This window comes from Pithys albifrons, chromosome 11 (genome assembly GCF_047495875.1).
Source record: "Pithys albifrons albifrons isolate INPA30051 chromosome 11, PitAlb_v1, whole genome shotgun sequence".
Lineage (NCBI taxonomy): Eukaryota > Metazoa > Chordata > Aves > Passeriformes > Thamnophilidae > Pithys > Pithys albifrons.
In genome coordinates, this window is record NC_092468.1 from 22,676,480 (window position 1) to 22,692,110 (window position 15,631).

The 15,631-nt window shown below is 42.4% G+C and overlaps 1 protein-coding gene across 1 annotated transcript; it reads left to right on the forward strand.

Annotated features, from left to right (window-relative positions):
• The first annotated feature begins 5,443 nt into the window (after positions 1–5,443).
• Positions 5,444–14,298, forward strand: LRRC34 (leucine rich repeat containing 34). Its single transcript, XM_071566359.1, has 11 exons — positions 5,444–5,501; positions 6,540–6,658; positions 7,518–7,639; positions 7,798–7,862; positions 8,625–8,708; positions 9,680–9,808; positions 11,073–11,168; positions 11,880–12,034; positions 12,134–12,289; positions 13,384–13,510; positions 13,778–14,298. Exons 2-11 carry the CDS (start codon positions 6,543–6,545, stop codon positions 13,979–13,981), a joined length of 1,254 nt encoding a protein of 417 aa, XP_071422460.1. The 5' UTR covers positions 5,444–5,501; positions 6,540–6,542; the 3' UTR covers positions 13,982–14,298.
• Positions 14,299–15,631: the final 1,333 nt, after the last annotated feature.

The window sequence follows — 15,631 nt, forward strand, 5'->3', positions numbered from 1 at the left end:
AAGCTGTTCTGCCTCTGCCTCCATGTTGCCACCTCACAGTGTAGATGAGTCCTGTGTACAGAATTAGCAAAAAATCAAGGTAAGAAAGAATTGATCAGTGTCTTTGCAGGTCTCAGGGTCAAGGGAAATGTGTGGTACATTAAATCAGAGATATGTCCTGCTACCTTAGCAGGATTTTGGACACAGACCAATCCATAAGTGTTCTCAGTAAGGCTATGCAAAAATTTCAGGATACTTCAGGGATGCTCCTTCTCATCTTGAGCTGTTTCAGCCTTACCCAGACTGAGCTTTTGAAACAGGCCATTTTATGACATGCAGCACAAAACCAAACTTCCATATGAAAGAGTCTGATCTAGAGCATATGAAAGCCAGTGGGAGTCCCTGCAGTGTCTTCATGCTTCCTGTGTTAAGGATTCACCCATCAACCTTCATACCACCTTGTGTCATGGACAGTTATTATCCTTACCTTAGAGATGAAGGAAATAAGCAAAGTCTACTATTCCAAGCCATAGGGCAGGTCTTAGTGAGAGCCCAGCACTCTGCTCTTTGCTCAAGACTTGTTAGAAAAAGTACCAGTTTGGGATGTATAACCAGTTCCTTTTTAATGTGATAATTACTTTTTTTTCTTTTTATTGCGTTTGCTTATACAGAGCCAAATTCTGGCACAGTCACTCGTGTCATGGAGCATGTTAACCCACACGTGAGCTCCAAGACTGCAGTAGGATTATTCATCGGTAAGGTATTTTAGGAAGTAAAGATATTAGATCTGCCCACTGTGTGAGGAGTCTTAGAGAAATCCTGAGGCAGCTTGAGGGATAAAGTACTGCTCAATTAGCTCTGAGTATCTCTACATGCTGCAGCAATCTCCTGGAGGAGAGGCACAACAGGATCAGTCAGTGGCACTTTCCTAACTTCCTAAGGCCCATCTCAGCAGGTTCTCTCCTGCAGATGCTGATCAGTATTCACCTTTCAGTCCATGTGATCCTTCCAATGTCAGCTTTTGGCTGGTCAGAGCTATCACCAGGAGCTGGCAATGCTGTACTGTTGTCTATTGATCATTTAATCCATGATTTCATGTGAAAGTCTCCCTGGATTCAGTTCCACTTGAAAAGTGCACTTGGCTCCCCCAGCTCTGGGAAATGTGGGTTGAACTGGAGTGTCTTGGTCAGAGGCAGCAGGGAATTGCTGCAGTGTGGGATCAGTTATTTCCTACACAGATCCTCAGTCTTTGAAATGAAGCAGAGTCCCTGTTTCATACAGGGCTGATGAGAGATTTTCAAGCAGTGACTTAAGCCAGGACAGTTGTTCTAATGTGGAAGTACCATCACCTCTGTTTAACAGCAGCACACCAACATCTCTTAATCACTTGCCTTCCTGTGACTTTCCTCCTCAAATCTGCCCCTCATCCAACTGGGAAATTGATCCTTTATCTGTTCTATGAGAATCTCTCTTAATCATTCCTTTCCCACTTGAATCTCTCTCTCTAATTCATGTGTAATGTTCAGTATCTGCTGAAATCTTCCTGAGTGAACTGGACTTCATTATTAGGGTTTCTTTCTCTTTCATAGCTGGGTTCCTCATTCTCAACTTCAGAACACATTATGCAGCAAAATCTCCCCTTGCTGTTCCTGATCCCCTGCTCAGTCCTTTGCCCTCTCATGATTGTCATACCTATTGTACCACTATAAAGTTTTCATTACTTTTATCACCTCTACTAAATGTCCTATCTGCCAGTCTTCCCAGAAATCTCTTTCAGTGATTTCCTCTGAATTATCATTCTCTCTGTTCCTCTTTGCCTTCACTTTGAGTGAAAATAATTCATAAGACACCTCAAAACAATCAAAGCAGCCTCAGTTACCCAATGAAATGGAAAATTAGAATGGAGACGTCCCACTTTCCTGCAGTCCCAGCTCTCTCCTGCCAACAAGCATATTAATGAGATTTCAGTATCAATCAAGAGCCAAACAGAAATGAGATCCATACTCTGGGTGCAGATTCAGAGAGCACTCCCTGGAGATGCGACTCTAGGAAGAGCTGGTGTCACTGACCTGCCTTCACCACCTCCTTCAGGATGCAGAACCTTCCCTGAGGCAGCTCAGACCAGGGGATGGAGAGCAGGACTGCAGTTCTGACCAGCGAGTTAAACTAAATAAACAACTCTGCTCCCACCCACTCTGCATTTTGAACCTGCTCAGTGGTCAGTCCCACCCAGCTCTATGCTCTGTAAATGCTGCAGATAAAACTCTGGAGGGGGTTGAGGAGTAACTGAGCAAAATAGAATAAAAACTAGACAAGGACATTTGATGTCTGGGACAAACAGCTCTCTGTAAAGTGCTGTGGGAATACATGGTTGAATATAAATTTGGCATGCAAGAGTTACAGCAAGGAGTGTTTGTCGTGGCTCTTTTGAAGAACAAAGGTGTTGTGATGTGCCAGAACCAAAATCATGGCAGAATGTTGTGTCCTTCAGACTCACTGCTTTCATATGAGCCTGTCACACACACACAGAGTCACGGAGCCACCTCAGAGAAGGGCTGCACCACAGGATGTAACAGCTTGCAGTCATTCAAAATGCTGTAGCTGCAGATTGTCAAAACATCAGTGAACAGTTTTGCAAAAGTCTGGAGATACTTTCAAAACAGCTTTCTACACCTCTGTAAGGCAGGATGGGAGGATGGTAATGCAGGTTCTGGTACAAGTGTGTGTGTTCTGACTGCCTGGAATCCTGCTCTGTACTTCCAAACAAAGAACTAATCATTTCCGGAGGAAAAACTCATTAAATGACTGCTAGTAGGTGGGGCCACAGATAGTATTTCACTGTAAATATGTTTGTACCTCACTGACTGGAAAACAGGTTTCTAAGAATTTCAAGTAAAATACTTTGGGATTCAGAAGAAATAACACTTAATTGCACCAGATTCCTACAGGTTAGATTGATTTCCAGATTAGATTAATTTCCACCTAATCAACTGCCTTTATATTTTGAGATAACATGCATTCAGAATGAGACATCTCAAGATTCTTTCCAAGTCTGCCTAATTCATCTTGGGTTAATGTGGACAAAAGCACAAAACCAAACCTAAAAAAATAATTTGTTTTCATTGTAACACTCACTGATTCAAATGCTTTAATATTGCTTGTCTCCTGCTTGCTTATCTCTGCTCACATTTGTCCTTCTTGTAAAAGAAAAGAGCTCTGTGCAGTTTACTGCACAAATTTCATTTCTTTTTTTTCCCTTTTGATCCCTTTACAGGCTTCTGTTTTCCTCTCTTTTCTTTGTCTTTTTTTTTCCATTAGATTCTTAGGTGTCAAGGAAGGTTCAATCCCTTTTCTGGTTCATCAACCAAGACCACAAACTTTGGATCTGAAAAAGAGAGAAGAACATTTTGGTTACCTCGAGAAAAAGGCTAAAAGCAGAGTCATGTGGATGGATATTCATGATGCAAAAAGTCAGGAGCATTTTGGTCTCCAAAAAACCATTTTATTCTGGATTAGACTACATTGTTTGCAGCTGAGATAGACTGCCAGTAAGTAGTTCATGAAGAAATTATGGAATTCCAGAAAGACAGGAATACTTTAGGTTCAAAAGAATCAAAGACCGAGGACTTGCCTTTCCTTTCTTGTTGTCCTGTATTTTTTAATTCCATGTGACTCACTGATGATACAGACCAATGTTGTTTTGAAGAAAAAAACCAAAACAACAAAACAAACATAAAATCACATGAAAAATATGTATTGTTCAATGTGTTTGCACAATGGATCTGCAAGGATTTGCAGAAAATGTGTCCAGAGTGACTTGTAGGTTGTCCTGCAAAGTACCCGTTACTGAAAACACAGCTCTCTGTGGATGTTGGAGTGACCTTCTTAACACACTTACCTTTAAGTTTATGGCCTTTTTATTCCCTTTTTCCATACGTATTCCCAGGTGGCAGATGTCCCCTGATGGCACACTTCAGTCAGAGGGTCTATCACAGGGTTCTCATGCACAAGGACCAGCTCCAGCTCCACTTTGGTTGGGTACGATGCTTCTGCCACCCTCCCAATTCCCAAATTTTATCTTTTTCAGTTCCATTAAAATTATAGGATGAGCCCTGAGTGATGAACTGCATTCCTTCATTTCCTTCTCTCCCTCCTTCTTCCAAAATGTTTGCTGGTACCTGTGTCCTTAAGGCCCCAAACACAAGGCCTTGTATTTAGCACACAGTCTGAAAGCTGTTTGAGGAGATTGTAGTGTTTTCAAGTGGGTCAGTGAGCTGATGGCTCTGGGCAGGTACTGCAGACAGTTATTCTCCATATGCAGTTCTTTCAGATTCTGGAAAATATGTGTGCAGGAGGTTTAATAAGTAAAGGATTTTTCCTTAGCTCGATATATAATCCATGTACAGAGAATATTAGGAAGTGCACAAGTAGGGTTTATAAACTGTGAAATTGTTGGGATGGTCGTGAAACAGAGAGAAGCAACGTGAGTTTCAAACACTGATTTTTGCTATTATTTCTATTCTGACACCCCTGGCCTGTTGCTGCACCACGTACCTCAAGAGATGAGGAGGCCCTCCAATCCTGTATTTAGAAGCAGCTGAAATCCACAGAATTTCCATGTTGCAGCAGACCCTTCTATCGCTTCTGCCTGCATTTTACTGATGTCTTCTGGCAGACTTCTGCAATTAATTCCTGTATCTTGTCCCAGCTATAATCTCCCTAATGACTTCAGGAGAAAGACTTCCTCTGGAAAGATACTGAATTGGTTTTCAGACAAGCTAAGGCATTTAAAATCTGTCAGTTCGTTTACCTCCACAGGTATCTAGACACAGCCATTAAAAAGATACATTATGTCAATTAAAAAGTAATCTTTGAGATTTTGTTTTTAGGGAAAAAAATCTCCCAAGAAAATGCTGTGGAGTTGCATTATGGGTGATAGATGAACACAGAATATTCTGCTCATTAATGTCACATTATGTCTCACAGTATGGTGGAAATGTTGGCAAAGAAATCCATGTTGATTCCTCTGCTGGAAAGATTTCTTATGGGGTTAATTTTATTTCTTAGCAGAAACGTTAGTCTGCTTCTTCATTTCCTTTGTGTACACAGTGCAGAGGAGAGCAATTTAAATGAATAAAATCTGAAAATGAGTCTTTTGCATAAATTACTACTTTGGTAAATGTAACTTTCAAGAAGAAAATTGCACTGGTGAAAAATCCTTAGAAAAGAAGTGTTATGTTATATAAAAAGGAAGGTGAAGCCTGAGCCCTCAAATGAGGGTGTCCATGAATACTGTTAGCACAGCTTTAGAGTGTGTAATTGTTCATTATCAAACGAACAGCAAATACTAGTGGAGTTAAATGCATTAACAGTATCACATCCATTTTTAAATTGCCCTCTGCTCCGTTTGTGACATACTGATTCTATGCAAATGCAGCTCTTATTTTCCACAGGAAACAAAGATGCAAAAAACTGCAGGAGTCCCTCCAGTCAGTATTTCGTCTTTATGACTCAACACAAAGGTCAGTGTTTCCACATTTTTGCTGTTTATTCCCTGCCTGGACGCTGAGATGTCAGTGATAATGAGTAACCCCGGCTCAGGTGTGTGCCAGGTGGAACTGCCTTCTCCCTGGAGTAGGGAAAGGTGACACTTGGAATACCATTAAAGCAGTTTTTCCTCAGATCTGATATTCTGGTGCTGGTTAATCCAGTGAAGGACCCAGGCGCAGTGCAGAGTCTGGTGTTCCTCACAAAAACATGGGAAAGGGAAGGCCAGCACCAGAGGTGATGTGGAAACTCCTCCAGGCAGGTCAGGCTTTCCTTTCAGGTGGATTCCTCAAACCTGGGGGCATCCCGCGGGGCAGGTGGGCTCCATTCCTCCCGCACGGATCTGCCTCGGGCGGGTGGAGCCCACCCCGTCCTGCCTGCAGGGGCAGTGCTGGAGCCGCTGGGGGATTTATTTGCCGGGAAGGGCCAGCACAGGCACCTTTGGAGTAACAGCTGATGGTGTGACCACAGGCAGTTTTGCAAAGGCTCCTCGGAGGAGGGCAGAGCACCAAGTCCATACTCTGGGGGTGAAGTGACGAACCTCCCCTGCCCTTCCCGCAGGGTCCGAGCGCGGCTGGCACAGCTCGGCTCTGCACGGGGGGCTCCACCTGGCAACCCCCGCCCTCTCTCTGCTTGGAAACGGGCTCCGTTCCCAAACAGTCAGCCTGCTGACCAAATCCATCCGCCGTGGGCAGCGCTCGCCCGGGGCCGGTCACCACAGGTGGGACCCGGGCAGAGGGTGCGGGTGGTCGTGGCTCAGGTAATGCCCAGATCCTGTGCAGGGATCACTTCTCTGTCAGCTCAGCTCCTGTGCGGCAGCACATCAGAAACACACCCACCTACCCACGGGTTTTCCTTACGCTTTTCCTGCCTGTATCTGTCACCCCAGTGTTGCACACCAAGAGCTGTAACCCTTTGCAGCCCGACCCCGTTTCTGTTGTTAACGCAGCTCGCTCCTCCTGTTGCTACGGTGCCGTAACGGTGCAGTAACACTTTGTTTTGTCTGCCAGCAGGTCATGTCGGTTCCTCCAGATCTTCACCTGCACTATGTGCAGGCCTGCCAGAATGTGGGCCAGCCTGAAAACCCCTTCATTGCTCACGTGCTTCAAGAGGCTGATAACAATGATGAAATGTAAGGAAGTAACACACAGAGTGTTTCAGATGCTTCTGAAAGCCTTAAACAGGGTAGCAGGATGAGGAATTGAGCATTGAGAAAGTTCATGCAGTTTCAGGCTTAAGCACAAATCAAATTTAGCATTTACTGCTGAAGTTCTGGTTTGACTCATCTTGGCAGAAGTTTGTAGCTATATATCCTTTCTGGGCAGCTTTACAAGCAGTGAAAGCAAAAAAACGAGTGAAAAATGTACAGGATGGTGCCTTTCTGTCCCTTAAATAAGCCAAACCCAGTATCTAGCCATCCTAACTCCCTTCCTTTTGTCTTGCTCCCGTTTAAAAAGCCTCAGCTGCATTCAGTTAGATTCCAGCTAGTCATGCTTCCCTGAGCTGTCTCTGAATGCTGCCAAGCTATTAACCACCCAAATTCTCTCTCATTATGTGGCTAGGTAGAGCTTCCTCTGTGGATGCTGCTGGGGTCAAAGTTAATTTTCCTTGAGGGAAAAAAAATTGAGAAAATTAAGTGGTTTGTGTTAGGTTTTGATCCTGAGGGCAGGATAGAGTAAATAAAGGAAAGGGAGCATGTAAAAAGAAGATGATGAGGTAACCCCTGGGATAATCTTTATTTCCATCTGCCTTCTGCTCATCTTGCTTATTCCTGCTTGTTCCATATGCCAGCACGGTCTTGCAGATGTGCAGTGCCTTCAGAAAGGGACAGCTTGAATCACATCACCTGTCCTGGTGTTACCAAAGGTGCACAACCATGTGCAAGCACATCAGTGAGGACAGGCATGGGCACACCTCTTACCTGGAGAGACAACTCATTTCTCTGTGTCATATTATTTCTCCCTGTGTTCTTACATTTTGTGTTACTGCAGATCTACAAAAGGGATCACATTAAAAATAGCTGGAAATAATCACCCAGTGCCTGTGCAGAGAGTTACGGATGATGATCTTGTAGTTGTTGCCTCTGTCTTATGCCACACTCCATTTGTCAAAGGTAAGGTTTTTCTACGTGTGTTTGACATTCCTGTGCTAATATAAGAAAACTTGATCAGTCTTGATTTCAGCCTTAGTTCATCTTGGTTTCTTTTTGTTTAGAGATCAGTTAAATGTAGATATGCATCTGTCACATTCCTCATTTTTCATGTTTTTTAGGTTTGGATCTTGGTTATAATGTCCTGACTGATGTTGGAGCAAAGACCGTGGCAACATTTCTCCAGGTACCAAAGTGATGTTTATCTTTCAGCATCTTGTAATTTATTTGGCCATGGAAGTATTTTTATGTGTTGTGTTGGAGACAAGAATGCATTGGTTTGGCAAAATTCCATTAGTTTTGACTTTCACATTCCAATCCACCCTACCAGAATTTGATTGTATTCTCTGTGGAGATTTTTAATTTCTGATAGAAAGACATGGGATATTTGGCCAGAGTGTCCCAAGGAAAGAATGGTGGAATAAACTACAAGGCTTTGAGGCTTACAGTTCAATTCAAGAAAGGGAGTAATGGTTGTGTCAAGTGTGCCAGGCCCTTTGTTTTAGCTACTTTATCACCTGTATTATGTTTTTTGGTAGGCCTAAACATAGGAAGCTTTAATGATCCCTTTTTATTATTGTAAGTACTGGAATACAGATAGACAGTGGTGAGGTGTCACCTGGTCCCTGTGTTCCCAGAGCTTGGGGGGTGCCATTAAGTTCACAAAATGCCTGAAGTTCTGCCCCTGAGTTTGATCACCTGCCTCCTTTGGTCATGCTGAGCACACATCCTAAGTGGTTTCTGTACACCCCTTGAGGACCCCCATATGACAGGTTTTTATTCCTTTACCTCATTATCTGACATACTTTGGCATTTTTAAACTACTTCCAGTCAGGGGCTGCCTGAAATGCAGCCAAGGACAGAGTTTTATATGTGTATCTACTTTTTGAAAAATATAGGTGTTCTCTGGAATAAACTCTCATTGCTTCCTGCTCTGTTTGTTCCTAAGGAAAACTTCTCTCTGCAGTATCTGAACCTCATGTTTAATGACATTGGCACAAAAGGGGCAGAGCTGATAGCAGGAGCACTTTGTGTGAGTATTTGTCTGGGAGGTTTAGGCAGTGGCATCTCGTTGGATATTTCTGCTTTTGATGACCAGTACTGGCTGTCCTGCCAACATCAGAGCTGGCTGAAAGGGGCCTCTGTCTTTGCTCCATTCAGCATGTTGCTGTATCACAGGGATTGCCTATTTTCCCAAGGCAGACCTCAGAAATCAGATTTCACACAAGAGAAAGTTGCACTGTGCTGCCATTAACACTTAATTATCTATAAAAACAAAACTATGGCAGCTGTGTTTTTCTGTGTGAAAATGCCAAGCTACAGGATATATAATGCAATCAGTGTTTTCCATTCTTTTTGTCCCCAAAACATTGTGTTAAATTTGCTTGTACCTTGATGTCAATATTTGTCCTGATTCAAGACATCTGAGACGTGTTTTCAAAACTTTGCTTTACAGCAGTAGCATAAAAACAAGTTTGTTATTTTTAATGTGGTTTCCCAAGGAAATGAGCCTTGTGTGTAAGATTTGTTTTGTTTTTGAAAGGGAACTCATGTGAGCTCTTTCTTCCTCCTTCACAGTCTTTGAACCCTGAACTGATTTCAACTCAATCTGACAGGCCTCCAAAACACCGAGGCTGTTGTACAACACTGGGCTTGTACAATGCTTAGCAGGTTTCAAGCAACTTGATAACTTCACATCTTAGATGCCAATTTAAGTAGAAATATTTGCCTCGATTATTTTCATGGGAAATTTGTGAACTTGGGAGAAACAAAAGTTTTCAAATACTGGTGTTTTTATTGCAGACTGTCATGTGTTTGATGCCACCGAGAGGAGCCTGAGCCAACAGGCCAAGATATCACTTAGTTGTCTGCATTATCACTTAGACACAATTCTTCTCAAGGCTTGTTTTGTCTCTGTGTGACAACCAGTGAGTTTCACACACAAAAAGGACAGTGCTGTTTTCCAGGCCATTTTAAAGGATTTTTTTAATATATTTTATCTAGAGGAACCGAAGTCTTGTGCACCTGAAAATGACTGGAAACAAAATAGGAAACCAAGGTGGGCTGTTCTTTGCTTCAATGCTACAATTGAACTCATCCTTAGGGAAGTTGGATCTTGGAGACTGTGATCTGGTGAGCAAACCCAATAAAACTATCAGCAATGACATAAGTCTTTCAAGGGTATTACAAGGGTCCTGCAGAGCTTAATTAGAGGAGAATGCCATCTGTTGTCATTTATTTTACATTTTGTGACAGCCAGAGGTAACACAATATATAATATTGCAATGTGTGCTTGGAAAGACACATTGCATAAAGCACCTGGGAAGTCAGAACTGATGATATTTTAGAGCCACTCTGTCCCTGGGGATGTAAGTGCTTCTCTTTCACATTTTTTGAGGTTTGTTTCTGCTGCTCATTTCTGTTGTGCTAAGTTCTGTGTAATTCATGTTGAAGAATGGGCTTTTTACTCCCTGGATAATCCTTTCCTTCTGAAGTGTGCAGTGCTGTAACACCTGAAAGTCACCCATCCCATAGCTCTGTTGCTCCTACCAGACCTTGATCCATAAAGGACATAAACACAGGAGTGCTAAATTGAGTAGAAAAGCACCAAATTTCCTTTTGGATAACCTGCCTCCTCCTGGAGTGGGCACTGAGACTCCTTCACAGTGCACAGGGAAACTCAGGAGGTTGGAATGGCCTGTGGATCACTTTTAAAAAGCTGTATTTGTTTCCTGGAAATTCCGAATTTTCACCTAGACTAGAAGGGGGAATGCCCCTCAGGAATTGTGAAGGTGTTATGCATACATGAACAAGAAAAGTGTAGCCAGTGTAGGATTTATTCAAAAGCTTAGTATGTGTGTTCTTGGTAGGGAACTGATTGAGAGTTGGTTTAAAATTAAAGGGCTTTGGGTGTGGACCAGCCTAATTGGAAAGTAGCATAAATATAAATTAGTGAGCAAAGCAGAAGGAAATAAAAAAATCCAAATTGACCCATGTTCTAGACTCTCACTTCTCTGTACCACAGGATTCATAGTAAATATGAATTTACCTAGTGGATGAATGTCAGGATAACACACATAAGCTGATTTTGTTTCATAAATCAGGAAAACCAAAATAGAGGATAATTTTAATGGACATGTATCTTTGAGATCCATTATTCTTGCTTTTTATTTTGTGAGTTGTCGTTTGTACTACTTAGACTGATCTCACTCTACTATTCCATAGGCAGTTGGCATTGGTATTATCACAGAATCTGTTATGCATCTGTAAGCAGTTGCCTATTGGACTCCCATCTCTCCAGAGTACAGAAGGCAGAAATTATAGTCATCATAATTGGGCAACTTGATCTATATGCTGAACAAGTTTCTCTGAAGAGTTTATTTATTTTCATTTCCAGGGCCTGCAGTGCCTGGTAGCAATAGCCACAGCCCTGACTCGGAACAAATCACTCAGAGCAATAAACCTAAATAGTCCCTTACTTTACAGCCAAGAGGTATGTAAATGACGGGGCTGTCAGCTCAGAGAGTGGAGATAAGTCAGTGCTGATCTATTTATGGACATCTGAACTACACAGCTCCCTGGAGTTCCTTGCAAACTGAAGTAAATGGTTGCAGGAATATTCTTTCTTTTCTCTATATTCTCTCTTCTCCCAGGCACTCAGCAATAGGACAAGGGGGCACAGGCTCAAGCTCTGCCAGGGCAAATTTAAGTTGTATATCAGAAAAAATTCTTTACAGAGAGAGTGCTCAGGCATTGGAATGGCCTGCCCAGAGAGGGGGTGGATTCACCATCCTTGGAGGTTTTTAAACTGAGATTGGACGTGGCACTGAAAGCATAGATTAGCATGATGACAAAAGACTGTCAGTGTTAGCAAAGACTGGTTCAAACATTCAGTTTTTTAAAAGCAGATTTTTTTAAGAGCAATGACTGGGAGGAAAACTGATTAGATATAATAATTAAACATTGATGCTTCTATTTGCAGGGATGTAGCTAATACTGTAAATCTGCAAATATTTTTCTAATTTTTTTTCCATTTTCAGCTTCATCACAAGATGTTGTTTCATAAGGTTTTTTTACACAAGATACGAAACAGAACACTGCTGTGGACCAAATCTTCATGTTGGTTGTGTATCTTGCTTTTACTGAAGCAAGACCATATCTTATCTTAAAGTTCAGCCTAATAAAACTGAGTGTGTGTTTTTAGGAAGAGAGCACAGTCCATGTAGCTCGGATGTTGAAGGAAAACTCTTCTCTCCTGGAGCTGCACTTGAGCAAGCATGAAATGAAAAACTTTGGTGTAGAGCGACTGTGTGAGGCCCTGTATGAAAACTCCAGCCTGAGATACCTGGACCTTAGCTGGTAAAAGTGATTAAGTGACACATCTCTGACTAACATAAAAATTAATTTTCTTAGCGTCTTTTTTTGGTTTAAAATAAAATATGTGCATCTCTCTTTCAGTAATAGAATAACCTGTGATGGTGCGAAAGTTTTGGGAGAGCTACTAAAACACAACCAAACCCTGGTGATCCTGAATCTGAATGCAAACCGAATAGAGGATGTTGGAGCCTTGTACCTGAGCGAAGCCTTGTTGTTGCACAACAGGACTCTGCAGGCGTCAGTACTTGCACAGGTTTCCCAGAGACTGCAGGTTAACGAGCCACTTTGCAGTGGCAGAACTGGCATCAAAGCTCTGTGCTTTGATGTTGATCTAAACAGGAGAGTCAGGAAGTTGCAAATGTTTTGGTCTATTTTACCTTCTTGGGGGAAAGCAAAAATGTGAGTGAGAGATTGGGTGGGATTTCTTTGCCGAGCATAGGTGTCTGCTGCCATGTGAGGGGCCCCGAGACCTGTGGGGCATCCTGAGGTGCTGCAGGTGAGCCCCAGTTCTGCTCAACTCTCCCACAACTTTTACAGTCACTCCAAGAGGTGTGTGGGGAAGGCAATTAGATCTGTCAGTTCTTTCTGCACCTTTAAAGCGCAGGTCCCTGTGATGCACAGACCAAAACAAGAGCTGCAGGTCTTCAGAATTTTGAGATAATCAGATTCCACGCAGGGATAAGGCACTATATTTGTTGATTCTGATCTTCAACACTTAAGAAAATCCTCTATTTAAGTTTGCTTCCGGGTGAACCCAGAGGAGCTGTAATCTCTCCATCAGGGTGTCTTTCACAGCTGTGTTAAACCCGCTCCGGCAGGATGTAAAAGCTGATCAAAGGTGTTACCTGAAGCCATTAGTTTTAAGTAGCAGACTGAGGAGGTGGAGGCTGTGAGGTGCCTCCGAGAGCCTTCCAGGTTCACTAATGTAAAAATAACTGCCACTCCACAAAGATCAAAGCTTAGCCTGGATAAACGCCAAGGCTTGGGCATCAAGGCAGACTAGAGGTGAGACTTTGCCACCATGGAGCAAGTCACTGACACCGAGGAACTGAACAGAGAACAACCTGGGCTGCACGAGCCTTGAGAAACAGAACAAGCCCATAGTCCAACTGCCTTGGTCAGACTGAAAAGGATATTATATAGTAGGACTGACCTTGCTACAAATAAAGACTTGTACTACAAATTACATATAAAAGTTCAATATATATATATAATATATATATAAAATAAAATATACAGTAAGTATAAATCATAGTTAAACTCTTTAACTAAGAGATGGGAGTTTCATGGTTTGGCACACACATTGTGTAACTGTTTTCTCTGTTTGTCAGGTTGTCTGTAGTAAGCTGCAATATAAGTGGCAAAGGACTTACAGCTCTTTCAAATGCCATCAAATCAAACATGATCCTTTCCTATGTGTACATCTGGGGGAACAAATTTGATGAAGAGGCCTGTAGGGTAAGTGTTTGTTTCTGAACTCCTCTGAGAGGATTGGGTTTTGTTCTTACTTGTTTTTACCATTGCTGGGGAGGCTACAGCAATAGTGAACAAGACACCTGTTTAACTGTTTGGGTTTTTTAATAATTATAATATGGTGGTTCTGGATTGAGATTCAAGATCAGCATACTGAAGTGATTAATTACTCTCCCACTGTGTGTCATCTTCTAGAGCCTTCACTGCAGCCAGAAGGAAACATTACACGTCATACTCTGTTTTTATTTTCAGTCATTTTCAGAGCTGATTCAGACGGGTCGCCTGAAGCCTGACTGCACAGACGTGTCCCCATACAAGGTGGATGGGCGTGTTCAGCTGGCAGAGCTGTCCCACGGCCTCCAGAAGCACAACTACTGGGCCCCACGGCACCAGGTCGTGGCAGAGGGTGCTGCCAACACCAGCCTGGCAATTGCAGCTGTTTCGGAGTATTTGTGAGTGAGGCAGCAGCTCAGTGCACCCCACAGGCCTGAGCTTTTCCTATCTGTTTTCTAGTAATTATAGATTATATGTGTCAGACTCGCTGTTGTTTCTTGAGTTTAAAAGAAATCTGAAACTGCTTGAAATGGTATTAAGAGATAAAATATTGAACGAATTGCCTTAAAAATCAGTGCTAAATAATGCCCAGTCCATGGAGAGTCTATTACTATGAAAAAGTAGCACACTGGCAGAGCACACTGACAAAAGGTGATGCCCAGGATTGCTGGGCAGCAAATCAGACATGCTGCAGAGCCAGATTCCTGCTTGGAACCAAGAGCTTTGGGTAAATCAATTTGTTACCATTGTATTCCATATACTCTCTCCTTTTATTTAGTAATTGCATCATTTAAATCTTCTTCCCACAGTGACATTTTTAAACCAAGGTAAGTGAACTTAACATAGGCCACGGTCATGCTGGAACTTTAAAGGTAGTGAACCCAATTTAGTGGGATATACATGGAATTTTGATTTACTTGAAGCATGTACTTGTTTCTTGCACTACAAATGGAAACCACCACCAAACCTGGTGCCATTATTTCTTCCTCTCTCTTGAAAACTGTCTGAAAGTATTTCTATCATTATAGCCCTGTGGCAACTCCTATACATGAGTTAAGACAACATATGCACGTGATGGTAGTTAAACACTGTTTAATGGTTTGGATGAAGACTTTGTAGAGGTTTGGGAATGACTCAGTTTGGAACCTTTTTCCATTCACTCTGCTCATCTCTGCAGAACTGACTCGATTTATGCTCCTGAAGAGAAAAAGTCACCAAGCAGGGCAGAGGAATAATCCATGATTGTGTGTATGAGATCCAAGTATGAGGGGAAAAAGGCATGAAAGTAATTTCACCAAAACCAGCTGAGAAGCAGCGACATAACTGCTGCTGTTCTGACCCTGGATTGCCACAGTGGCAGAAACAAGGAGATGGAGACACCCCTTCCCCAGCTGAAATGACCAAGGCTGTTCTGAGAGCTGTTGTGTGTGGAGGTTTTTTGCTGTTGGTTGCTTTTTTCAGTCAGATTCTGTTGCTCCAAAAAGCACCTGTTATCACAGGAGGTAAGCCCAGAGCAGGTATGTTTGTTCTACACACCTGCACAGGGCCCTCCTAACCTGCAGCCACCGTGCTGAGCACAAAGTCCATGTGAACACCCTGTTTTAGAGAGGAGCTTATATTTTAACTATTGTTAAACAGGAAGGACAGAGCAATGAGAACTAAAGTCGAGGATAGACTGAACGTGGTTGGTTGAGAACAATCTGCACACTATGAACATTCCTTAGTTTTTAAATAAATAGATAAGCCTGTATTGGTATTTTTCTGAGTGTGGCTGCTCTGGGGCATTGCAGGTTACACTCTGATAGTCTGCTAAGAGCACTCTCAGTACTGGTAACAGAATTTCTTGCCAGAAAGATCACTAAAAGACTCAGATTAAGGTATTTTTTTCATTTGTCTTTCTTTCCTTTCTCTGGTATATGAAGTTCAGACTAATTTCACCAACCGAATTAGGCCTTAATTTACATGAATGACATTCATTAATCTGCTGTGCTAGTGGGGAACCAAATCTACCAATCAGTCCCAACTCTAACCAAGAACAGTATTTTATATTTA